General features: G+C 31.5%; 1 protein-coding gene across 17 annotated transcripts in view; it reads left to right on the forward strand.

Annotated features, from left to right (window-relative positions):
* The window catches only part of LOC100123363 (longitudinals lacking), a 280,984-nt gene that overhangs the window by 186,733 nt on the left and 81,762 nt on the right, over window positions 1-12,489 (forward strand). For 2 of the 17 annotated variants that reach the window (XM_031931298.2, XM_032600533.1), the window contains exons 7-9: window positions 8,069-8,134; window positions 8,213-8,320; window positions 8,400-9,181. The exons of 14 other annotated variants lie outside the window; for them this stretch is intronic. In XM_031931298.2, coding sequence (XP_031787158.1) covers window positions 8,069-8,134; window positions 8,213-8,320; window positions 8,400-9,100 — 875 coding nt within the window. In that variant the 3' untranslated portion in view covers window positions 9,101-9,181. Of the gene's footprint in view, window positions 1-8,068; window positions 8,135-8,212; window positions 8,321-8,399; window positions 9,182-9,490; window positions 9,580-9,652; window positions 9,823-9,893; window positions 9,979-10,055; window positions 10,248-10,318; window positions 10,487-10,557; window positions 10,700-10,767; window positions 10,845-10,916; window positions 11,483-12,489 lie in introns of those variants that run through there. One more of the 17 variants, XM_031931284.2, reaches the window with a different exon arrangement.

Raw genomic sequence — 12,489 nt, forward strand, 5'->3', positions numbered from 1 at the left:
CGCCAAGAATTTGATAGCTTGATTCGTATTATGATTACTTAGAATATATACGTTTGTAGCATTAAAGAAAAGTAGTAACAAAGAACATGCATATGAACAACTTTATCCCAGAAGACAAAGTAGCGATGACGTTATAATCCATGCCAATCCTAATGAAGATCCATTAAATACAGATAAAATATCGGGTAAATTTTATTTTATCATTAATAGCAATGATTTTTTATGTTTTTAATTAAATATTATGATTATTTTTAGGTCTGAACAAATTATTCATTCCTCACTGTCCAACTTGCAATCAAACTATCAACAGGATTTTATACAAGGGTGATATAAGATGTGTTGTTTGCAGAACTTTGTATTATTACAAATGTAAACAGTGCAATCGATTTTACAAGAGTGCTAAAGCTGCCAATAATCATCTTTTTTATGAAACTAATCGACTTAGGACCCATTGTCCACATTGTGATTTTCGCACCTTCACTCGTCGTAATTTAGAAATACACTTATCGCTTGTACATCCAAACGAAACCAATTCCTCAGATAATGTACAACAGGAGAAATAGATTTATTGCATATGCCATTTGATTTTATTATAAGTAACGCCCTATTATATTTAAAATATTTTCAGAATTAGGATGATTTGTACCTTGTTTATCACAAATTTAATATATTTGTTTTAAACCGACAAACGCTGCAAACTAATACCTGGACAAATTTAGTTCATGTTTTTATTATACCTTAAAAGGATATTAAAAATTAATATATTTTTTAAAATATATAATTATTAAGTTCATACAAAACTCTGTGACAATTTTGAATAAAAATGATGTGAATGACATTATGATTTCAGTACTCAATTATGAACTTTTCCTATATATTATAATAATATACAAAGTAGCAGTCTAATATAATGTTCATAAGTTTTATGACTAAAAATTAATTTTTATCCATTTTATGTGGTTGATTGATACTGATTATTTTAGTATGTTACAGTAATGGATCTCGATCAATTTTTATACAGGTATAATTCTAAAAAATGAAGTTTCAGAATAAAAAAAATCATTTTTCAAAATACTTTTTGGGTTAATAATCTTTTTCGTTAATATATATTTATGATTTGTTTCTTACGTCCTTTAAACTATTGTATTTTTTTCAGCAGTATATTAGTTTTGAGTCATTTTAATTTTATATTCTAAGTTTATACATTTGTACATTTTTTTCAGTCATTCTCTTTCACTGGTGATGGTTTCATCTGTAAAAGTAATTACTATCCTCACATTATTTTGCACGTCTTAGACTTTAATTTTCTTTTTCATCGCATATTTACATTTCGTTCATATTATTTTTTCTTTGATTACTTTCGTATCGATTTATTTATTATTTGAATTTTTATTAGTTGATTGTATTTATTTATTTCAGGGAAAAACTTAGTTCTTAGCTCTGTACTTCTAGGTTTATTCCTGTTGTTTTTGAAAATCAAATTTCTAGCGTCAAGTTAAGAGTACAGAGCTACATTTCAAGTTTTTCTCTACCTCCCTGTAAGCCATCCTCCTGACTAAAACAAACTACCACCTCCTGTTCCCAGGTAAAACAAGCAGACTGAGCATGATCTCTTTGCTACGCCGCAACTTCAAGCAGTTCGCTAAGAAGCCTCGACCTCTGACTCGTAGCCGAAGCGATCATCACCAGCAGCTAACTCTTCGGGGTCGTGCTGAATTAGAGATTGAACGCATCGATGATGACGAGGCTTCGTCTTCCCGCGATAGTCTTATTTTCCCAGCGTCCCTCGGACTCGTCTCTCGCCACCAGCTCGAGCAGCGGATTCAACAGCAGCAACAGAGGCAGCGTCAGGAGAAAGAAGATACCGTCGCGGTTGCAAGTCCAAGTGCCCAAGAGCCCAGTCAGCAGCGCGAGTTTAGGTGCAGATTCTGCGGTAAGGGCTACAGGTGGAAGAGCACAATGAGACGACACGAGAGCTTAGAGTGTGGTGACAAGCCGCCGTCCTTTCAATGTCCCCAATGTCCGTACAAGGCTAGACAAAGAGGCAATCTGACAGTGCACTTCAAGCGGCATCATCAGATCTCTGAGTAATTTTAGGGTCGGGTCAAGATTTATATTAATTATACATTCCATTTCGTATTTATTGTCGATATTCTGAACAAGACTCAGTAGCGAATAATGTTAAAGAAACATTCCAATAAAAATTAAATTTATTTAAATGATATTTTCCATTATAAAAAGCGAAAATATAATTTAGATTAATTGCACTCATACTATACTCTAATGATTATACATTGTTAAAGGGCAAGATACTATAATACTACTTATGTATAGACTGCATATAAAAGTAAGTATTTAAACCAATCGTACAATAATAGTTTTTTTTTTAAGTTTTATCCATAACGTGATTATAACCGTACATCGATTTCTACTTGATATTACGATTCACGTAAACCGATTAAATTATAAGAATGAAAGGGAATCGGGTTTTCTTATTTTTTAAGACAAGAATTATTGAACAAAGAAACAAATAAAAAATTAATAAAAAATAAAAACAAACAAAAACATGCGAAAGTAAAAAATTAACTTCATTTTATGATATTTTAAAAATATTTTAGAACAAATTTGAAATTATTATATTTACCATTACTAGAGTATGATTGTTAAACTTACCCAGTATTTTTATGAATATTATGCGATATTCAAATAATATTTTAAAAGTGTTGTAGAGTATAGTTATAACCTTATACTGTACTATAAGGCACAACTTTTACATCACAGGGCTGATTACGAAAAATATGATCCAAGTTGCCGATAATCATGTTATATCTTTTCAAATTATTATATTTGTTAAACATGAACGACAAAATTTACGAATTATTGTTACCTGATTACAAAATTTTACTCATGGAAAAAAATTTATCAATAGTGTGCCTTAAAAATTGTACATTTTACCCATTAAAAAATAATCTAATGAAAGTATTCTAAAAATCGTACAAGGTTTTTGTATCAGGGTTTATTTTTACGATATAATTGTATATTTTTGATCCTATATATTATATTATGCATCGAATGTAAGACACCAATTAATTTTATAACGTATATACTGTTAAGGATTTTATAAAAAGAAACATAGTTTTAACAAATATTAAAAATTTGAGATGTACTATATTTTTTATAGTGTACTATCATAGACTATTTATAATTTGAAGTTCATTCTGCGATCTACATGATTTCATCTATCTTACAATAAGTTATTTTGTTTTGAAAATCAATTCTTTGATTCACATAACATTTCTCTCCAACGCTCTGCGATAACTCTAGTACTTACTAAAGTTAAATTATTGTAACTTTAATGATGAATTCCAATTCACATTTGCAGGGATTACAGACAATATATTAAATTTCTTAAACTTGAGTACCATAGATTAAAATAATTTATGAAGCATTTATATTATAATTACTATTATTTTAATTTCGATATATGTATACCTTAGATTTTGCGGGTGAAAGGTTTTTATTACAAAGTATTTTTGTAATTTTTTTGTAGGGTTGTTTTATGTAATTAGAAATTGTAACCAGTTTACATGCGTATTTTGAATATGATTTAAATACTAATTTTCTAATTTGTAATTACTGTAATAGTTAAATTAATTTTTTTACCAAATTTTGTACGAGGTACTTAATTATTAAACTATTTTATAAAATAAAAGTATTGTATTTATTTGTTTATTAATCCTATACATATATAATTTCTGAAAGGTCGCTAAAAATTGTTTATCAATATCAAAATTGCGCTAATATCTGTTTACTATTTCCAGGTGTTGCAGTCAAGAAGATGAATATACAGATTTTTTTTATCAAATTACATGGCAAATGTACAAAAAATACTCTTTTTTCAAGGAAAACATTTACAATGTAGTAAAAATATTATCCACATCTTATCTTCTGCTTTTACTGTAAAAAAAGTAAATCATAAAATTTCATAACTTAATAGCAAATAAAAATGGTAAGTTTTGAAACATTCAAGATAGAATTATGTATTATGCAAGTTGTCGGCGAATTTTAAGAAATTGATTACAATTTCTTTTGGTTAAAAATAAACTTATTTATTTTTACCCTTTCATAACTTATAATTTTAATTTTAATTTGAATACTTGCGTACTTATAACGAAAACAAACTTTTCATTAGCATGGATTAAATTATATTTTAATATTTACCTATTGCAACTGCTGAAAATGAATGTAATAACCCAAAAGAATAACTCTCGAGGCTCAAGTAAAAATACTCTCAAAATATAGACCCACCACAATAAGTCCCTTATTCCAACTCTGGAATTCAGAAAATACTCACTGACCATTCATTCCCTTCTGTGTTCCAGCAGAGACTCTGAGCCTAGCTGAACTACAACGTTCCGGAGTAACAGTGACTTCAATATGGCCCCCTTCTTGGTGTTATCCTAACGTAATATATCGTACCGGTAGCAGTCTTGATAAGGATAGCAACGACAACAATGATTCCAGAGAATTTGCCTGCAAGGATTGTGGTCGGATTTACAAGCTGAAGAGCAGTCTAAGAAATCATCAAAAATGGGAGTGTGGAAAAGAACCTCAATTTCAGTGTCCCTACTGTTCCTATAGAGCTAAACAAAAGATGCACGTAGGGAGACACATTGAACGCGTTCATAAAGATAAGATCGACAGAAATTCTATCTAAGCGTCATAAAATGTAGTAGGTGATGAGGTTTGCGAGTTTGACCTAATTAAATTATGAACTTGGTTCTGAATATATTTTATGGTGAAAAGTACATCTAATTTTTAAGGCTAAAGTATTCAAAGGAATACACTTGAAGATTTGAGGATTTTTTCATTTTAAATATTCTATATTTTCAAAAGCATTTTTTAAATGATAACGATGTGGAAGAATTTTATGATATAATCATAATACAAAAGCTGGACTTTTGCGTTTTTATATTAAACGTCGATTTCTGTTTGACAATTTCGCAAACGTGATCTATTCAGGTGAAAACAATACATTTTTATTACGTTATTTACCGATCGTGATTATTCGTGATTTATGTTTATAAGAAAATATCAAATATTCATAAAATATATAGAAACGATATAATCGTTAATTCAGTGATGAAAATTGAAAAGAAAAGAATACAGCAGTGACGGAGTTTGAAACTCCAAAGTTTTAGCTGTAACAATAAGGATGTTCAAAGTGCATTGAAGTACAAAATGAAAAACGAATTCTTTGCATTTTACTTTGAAAAATCATTTCGTACATGGGTCCAACTGTACATTTGAAAATTGTATTTTTTATTATAGATTTCGTAGTATATATTAGTAATACTAAATTTTCAAATGATTTCTAATAAGTTATATTTATACAGACATAATAACTCTTAGGGTGATGAACTTAAATTTTAAATCAGCCATATAAACCATTTCTAAAATTTTCTAGTTTATTGATTAAAATTAGGCTTCGAATCTGTTTATAATTTGAATATTAATTATTGCATAATTTTTAATTTAATCATGTCTACATCGCTCAATCCAAGCAAGAGTATCTCCAATATATAAAAAAGATTTTTAGAGAAACGCCAGCTGTGATAGTTAAAATAAATTGATAGTCTTTGACAGACTAAAAACATTTGAGATAACCCATCCCCGTGAAAAAAGGTTAAAAATTACTCGTATCAAATCTGCTCTTGTCACATGATGCATATATCACCAAATTAAGTTTTGCTGGAGTGCCTTCTAAATTTATTACATAATTTATTTGAATGATTCGCTAAAACATCCTAAAGCATCCATTTTATGTATGTAATTTCTAACAGAAATGGTTCGCTTTATATTTTTCAATGCATTTTTTCAAATATAAAATTTAGTGTGTATTATATAATATAAATACTGATCACTGCATTTTTCAAGTGACCTTAAAATACTCTGGCATAACATCGAAACTATTTTCAAACACTATGAAAAGAAATATCAATTGTTCCTGAATCTTTATAAAAACTGTAGACTTCTCAATAGTCTGGAACCTTTAAGATAGTCACGTACTTATACGTACTTGTGTCTCTTTTACACGAAATGAAAAGTTGTACTCTTCCAAGGTGTTTACAACAACTTTCTGCTGATATATTCTTATTTATAATTTAAAAATTATATGGTCATAAAAATATAATATACAGCGATATATTACATGTAAAGTAATATAGTCTTAGTTCCTAAAGCATTTCCGATTCCCTCGCAAAGATTGCCATTGTCGACGTAGTTATCCTTGATTTCCTACAGCTTCACAAAGAATCTGATAATGTGATTATGCTTCTTCCTATTATGTTCCTCTACTCGATACAAACTTAATAGACTGCAGTAGATTTTATATTAAGATGTTTATTGTACTGCCACAATACATGAGATTATTATTTTTTCATAACCATCGCGCCATATAGAATGTATACAATAACCAATAATGCATTTATGACTACGGTTTGTCCGTATATGATAGTTGTAATAGAAGACTACACACGTATAGACTATAGTTTTTATAAAGATTCCCGTTAGAATTCAACAGATATATATTATATATAGTACTATACCTGTGACTGTAATCGTACTATTGACTAGACTTAGGTGTCATTTTATTTTTTATAAGAAGGATTTACTTAAGGATTTATAAACACTATTCTAATCGCATATAATATTATCGACAGCTTTCTATTAAATATATGTATGCGATGTTTTCTTTTATTGTAAAAGAATACGGCAGTTACTTTAATCTCTTATACTGTAAATTATATTCCAAGCGATTTTTAGGTACAAGAAAAATTTTGTAAAATTTGTATTTGGAATTAATAAATACGTACGATATAATGCCTTGTATGATTGTAATTATTCATTCAACACTTTGAAAAAACAATTTAATTTTCATTACTATGTATTTTACTAATAATTATATATATTTTTAGGCGTCTAAAACTCTGCAGAGCCTAACTAATGAGCGTACTTAAACCATAAATGAAGAAGAAAAGAAGACGTCCAGTTTTATAATATTTTTATATAATGTTAATTAATGTGTAATAAAATATTAGCCATTATTTGTAGCACGGTTTTTTTTGCAAGTGTTGTATTTTATGTATTTACATAGATTAAATTCTAATTCGAATCTATCAATTTATGCTTTTTTCACACAATATTTAGAGTCCCCATTTCTTTTCGAAGTTTGGTTTTTATAATTTTGATCTAGCTAATGTATAATCATAAATAATTCTTCATTATCATTTTCAGGCTACTATTCGTCTTACCAACACAATTTCATCGATCCATCGCAGATTACATACGAAAGCCAACTATTGAAAGTACCTGTGAATCATGGCGAGTCATACTACGAAGAAACAGCAGAATATACAACAGAATCAAATTACCAACCACATCCCATAATCATAAAGTATTGTACTGAAAGCGTTTTAGGCATTACTTTGGGAAAACCTACAAGGTGCAAGTTTTGCCCAAGAAAACGCGATCGAAAAACACGAATAGGATGTCAAAAATGCTTAGTACCAGTCTGCAAACTTCACCGCAGAGCCTGTATGTGTTTTCCTTGCGCAGATGCAATTAATTAAAAGTTTGTGTGATATAATGTACAAGTTTCTACGATGCAATATACTATTAAAAAGAAGAAAGAATATGTATCATTAGGATGATTTATAGCGACTAAACATTATTTTAATGTAATTTTTTAATATACTTATACATAGAATAAAACAAGTCTTCCGACATTAGTAACTCTATATCATGTTTTTTTTTATCCTAAACGTTTATACTGATCATCTTATTTTGTGAATATCATTGGGCATATACATCCTTGTGCACGAGATAACTAGATTTTTTTAGTTGAGTAGGTTCATACACTGATATTCTCAAGCTTGATTTTTTTCATGTGAATTTATTACCTATGAATTACATAAGCCTTTGTCCTTATAAAGTTACCAGTTCATATATCTGTAAATTACTTAAACGCCAGTCAACATATTTTACATTCAAACTCTTTGATTTACAGATAAAAACTTCATTAAAACGAGAAGCAAAGTCAAACGTGAAAGTAATATAGACGAGGTTATCATGGGTTAGTAAAAGCTGAAAATCACACTTCAAAATCCAACATAGATCTAACACATTTTTCATAAATATATATATTTTGCAGTGGACGATTCATCGACCGTACGAGAAGTTTACTACGTCAAAGAACACGTTACTTTGTCTGACGAGTCGAACAACGAAGAGGAGGTTTCCGACACCCTCGATCTTTCTGGTAAGTAAATTCTATCTACGCTCCTTACTAAACCATCCCTAAGATCCCCATCAACTAACCAGATAAAACTGATTTTCAGACGCCAACTACGAGCTCACCTGTTGTTCCTCGTGCGGTAAGGTCTCGAAGCTCGTCAGCTGGAGTCGTGACTTGTGCTGTGACTCCTGTGGTTCAAATGTCGAATACAGATGTGGTCGTTGCCACAAGCATTACATGCGCATCAAGTCCCTGCGCTTTCACTTGCGCTACGACTGCAACAAATCGGCCAACTACAACTGCTCCCAATGCTCGTACGTAACCAAACGTAAAGCTTCACTGCAGCTTCACGAGAAGAGCCAGCACACGGTTCTGGACAAGCTCCACAGCTGTTCCAATTGCGGCAAGCGCTACAAGCACCGCTTCCATATGCTCGGCCATGAAAAGCTTTGCGGTAAGGGCTGCGTATTCAAGTGCGAGTTATGCACCTACGAGTGCGATAAACCTTCCAACCTGAAGAGCCACATCAGAAACATGCATACGGATGAGAGCGAGCTGCAGTACTACCAGTGCACTCTCTGCAAGAAGCTGTACAAACATTCGAGGAGTTTTTACAAGCACAAGAAAGTCTGCGGACAGGAGCCCAAGATTTTGTGTGCTCACTGTGATGACAAATTTCTTCATAAGACTAAACTTCTGACGCATCTCAAGAGGGAACATTTGGAGGAAGTGTGGCCAGATTTGAACGGCAGACTCGAGCCGATTAAAAAGAAGAAGGTCGCGGCGAAACAGACTAAGAAGTGATTGATAGAAAATAGTCTAATTTTATGTCATTTCTGTGTGATTTTTTAAAAATATTTTGGGTAATAGTTTTGAAACATACTATACATTTTTGTAACTGATACAAAAGTTGATGTTTGTGTATGTAATTAAAATGCATAATGAAATAAAAATGATGTAATCAGTAACTCATTTGGATTTTGAAAATTATTGTCACCATTATTATTGAATTGATTATTGCCACCATGGTTATTAAAGTCGATAATAGAAAAGGCGTAAGATATAATCAACGTATTCTATTTATTATATGCAACACTTTTAATCAACACTATACCTTGCATATTAATCGTTGTTCTTTCAAACTATCAAGCAAATGTGAAAATTAAACGTAACACTGTGTATTGTTCTTTACAGGGGTAGGAGCTGATTTGGAATTTGCAGACCATGAGCTGCTTTTATCCGATTTACCGATTGTAGAAGAAAAGTTCAATTGTGATCAGAGGGTAAATAATCAAGTATGAGCATTAAGCAGCAGAATATATGAATAAACATCCTGATAAAAATATTACTTTTAAGGGAGAGACACTTATGAATGTCAGAGCTTGGGTTGAAAATCATGACAAAAAACATCTAAGGATGTTACCTCTTATCAATGTCTTAGAGTCGGGGGTAGTTGAACCAAACGATCGACGGGAGTTTGTCAGGATAGCTGTCTCTGGAATGGTTGAATTCAACGATGGCAACCTGTAATTAATTTTTTGTCAAACAAAATTATAACTTTAAAACTAAATGAAAAAGCAATCTATGAACTTTTCAGATATCCATCCTGCCAATTAAAAACACAACTAGCCAAAGATATAGTCACTGCTTTTCCGAAACTATGCTCTGCAAGTGGTGGCTACGTAAGTTTGGTATACATATATCTAAAATTCAATTTTGTTTTCTATATTATGAAGTACTAAGCGATTTATAATTGCAGGAACACTTTTATGACCCTAAAACGAATCGTGGATTTATCGAGTTCAGACTAAAAACTCTTAGACTGAAACTTAACCCTTCGGAGAAAAAAAGGTCAGTGGGACCACAAGCAAGGGAGAGAAAAACTGCTAAGGCTTCCCCGAAATTTGTGACTAACGAACGACTACTCGACGATCGAGATTTCAATGCCAAAGTAAAGACAAACTATTCTTATGAAGTAAAACGATTGGAAAAATAGAGATTGAAATTTATGTAAATTTTTAGGTTTTAGACTTATACAGGATGGCTCCAACTGACGAAAACAAATTAGAAATTCTCAGGCTTACCGAGTCAATTAGAGCTAATCGAAAGAGACGTAGTGTGGTCGAGCAGATGTCTCTAGATACAATATTGAATGTGTTTCCTAGATATAAAGACTTCAATGGAGAAGTGGTAAGGCTCTTTTCTATTGATACAATCAACGTGCTTTTTTTTGTTACGCTTACGGTATTATATATTTATAGATAAGAAGAGAATTCCTAAATGCATATCCAAACAACGACACGTTTTTGGATCTATTCCCATCGTTCTATGCACCAAGGATTTTGCAATATTGCTCTGCTGCGAAGCCTCTTTTTTTACAGGCTATTCAAGATATCCCAGATAGTCAGTATATTTATACAATTAATAAGTTTTACAATTTCTTAAATTATAACTGGATCTCAATCTTGCAGATAATTTGAAAGCCCTAATTCTACTACCAGAACTGTTGCCCAGTCCGAATTATACAAAAAGGAAAGAAAACAAAAACGTGAGTAACAGATTGATAAAATAGGTAACATCTATCAGTGTCAAGAGTAAAAAGTTCATTAAATCACTGCAGGAACCTAAGGCCTTATTTAAGATCAAATCGATGAAGACGATACCTCACGAGAATCTGCTACACTTTGTTAACATGTCTGATCTGTCGGCTTTGAACCAAATGTATGCAGATCGAAAATCACCTTTTCTCATCTGCCATACGATAAACCAGGAAAAAATAGGAACCTTTTACATCAAAACCGAAGGTCATCTCATTCACATAGGCGACGACGCTATGCTCGCGTTTGATGTTCTTCTGAAGCTCTACTACTGTTTTGACATGCCTTTTGCCTCCGACCTTGTCTGCTTCTACGATTTTATCACTGGATGCGTTTTGAGATTACACGAACCAAAGGGTTGTTGTGTAGCTCTCAACTCGACGCTAAGCAATGTAACTTTGACAAATGCAAATTTAACTATGTAACCTTCCCAATAATTATTATTAGTTTGGGAACAAAATTATCATTATTTTCTTCATGGCATAATAAGTAAGCTTAATCTGATGAAAGTAATGTTATGCAAACTATAGCTGTTTCTGTTTGAAATGTATTTTTTGTTAATAAAATATTTATAATATAATGCTACTCACTTTATTAGCATTTAATAACTGTATCTTTCATTTATATACCACAATTTCAATCAAATAGTATAGTATACATTTACATGATAAAAATACTTACATTAAAATATCATTTTCAGATAATGCTTCGTTTTCGAGTAATATCAACTTAGGAAGTGACAACAGACTGTGAATCATTAATTAATTATGTAGGGCAATACATTCCTGCAGTATGATGTATTTCAGTAAAATAAAAAAATGGCTCATTATTCGTTTGTTCATGCATGCAGTCTAATTCCAACTCACACATAACAAAATCTGCGTCTGTCATAATATCGCCTAAATTTCTTTTATACTTTCAAACCGATCGAACAAATAGATTTCGAACCAAATCTATTATCTGTTTCAGATAATTATTCTTGGAACACTGCATTAAAAGAAGAATTAATAGTTCCGCACGATATAGAATTCGTTGATACGAACTCAGCGAACTATTCTGAAAGAGATACAGGTACGCAGAGCAGTTATTTTTCATCTCGATCGTCTCCACTGTATAAATTAACCATCGAATCTAATTTTTTGTGTAGAAACGATTATAGAACTAACAGATGATCCGACCGCACCGTCAACTTCAAAAAAACCAAGAATCATAGCAGCCAAGTTCTGTAAGTTCTTTCTCCAAATCGACCTCTAACACATGGAACAACAATATTCTACGCAAATCTTATACTTTCAGACTTGCACAAGATGATGTTACTGGCATGTCTCAAGTGCGATAAGACTTTTCCTAAAATATTTGGTAAAAAATGTACCAAGTGCGAGATCTGCTCCGAACCTCTGTACTTTCAATGCTTGACGTGCTCAAAGCGTTACAAGTATTACACTGATTTAACGTCGCACATTAAGCACACCTGCGCTAACAAGCAAAAAAATGTTAAGTGTCAATATTGCAATTACACGACGACCCACAACAAACGTCTGAGAACTCATTACAAGAATGTACATGTACCACAATCCGTAGAAAAGTGTGGCATGT

Source organism: Nasonia vitripennis, chromosome 5, assembly GCF_009193385.2.
Source record: "Nasonia vitripennis strain AsymCx chromosome 5, Nvit_psr_1.1, whole genome shotgun sequence".
In the NCBI taxonomy this organism is placed as follows: domain Eukaryota; kingdom Metazoa; phylum Arthropoda; class Insecta; order Hymenoptera; family Pteromalidae; genus Nasonia; species Nasonia vitripennis.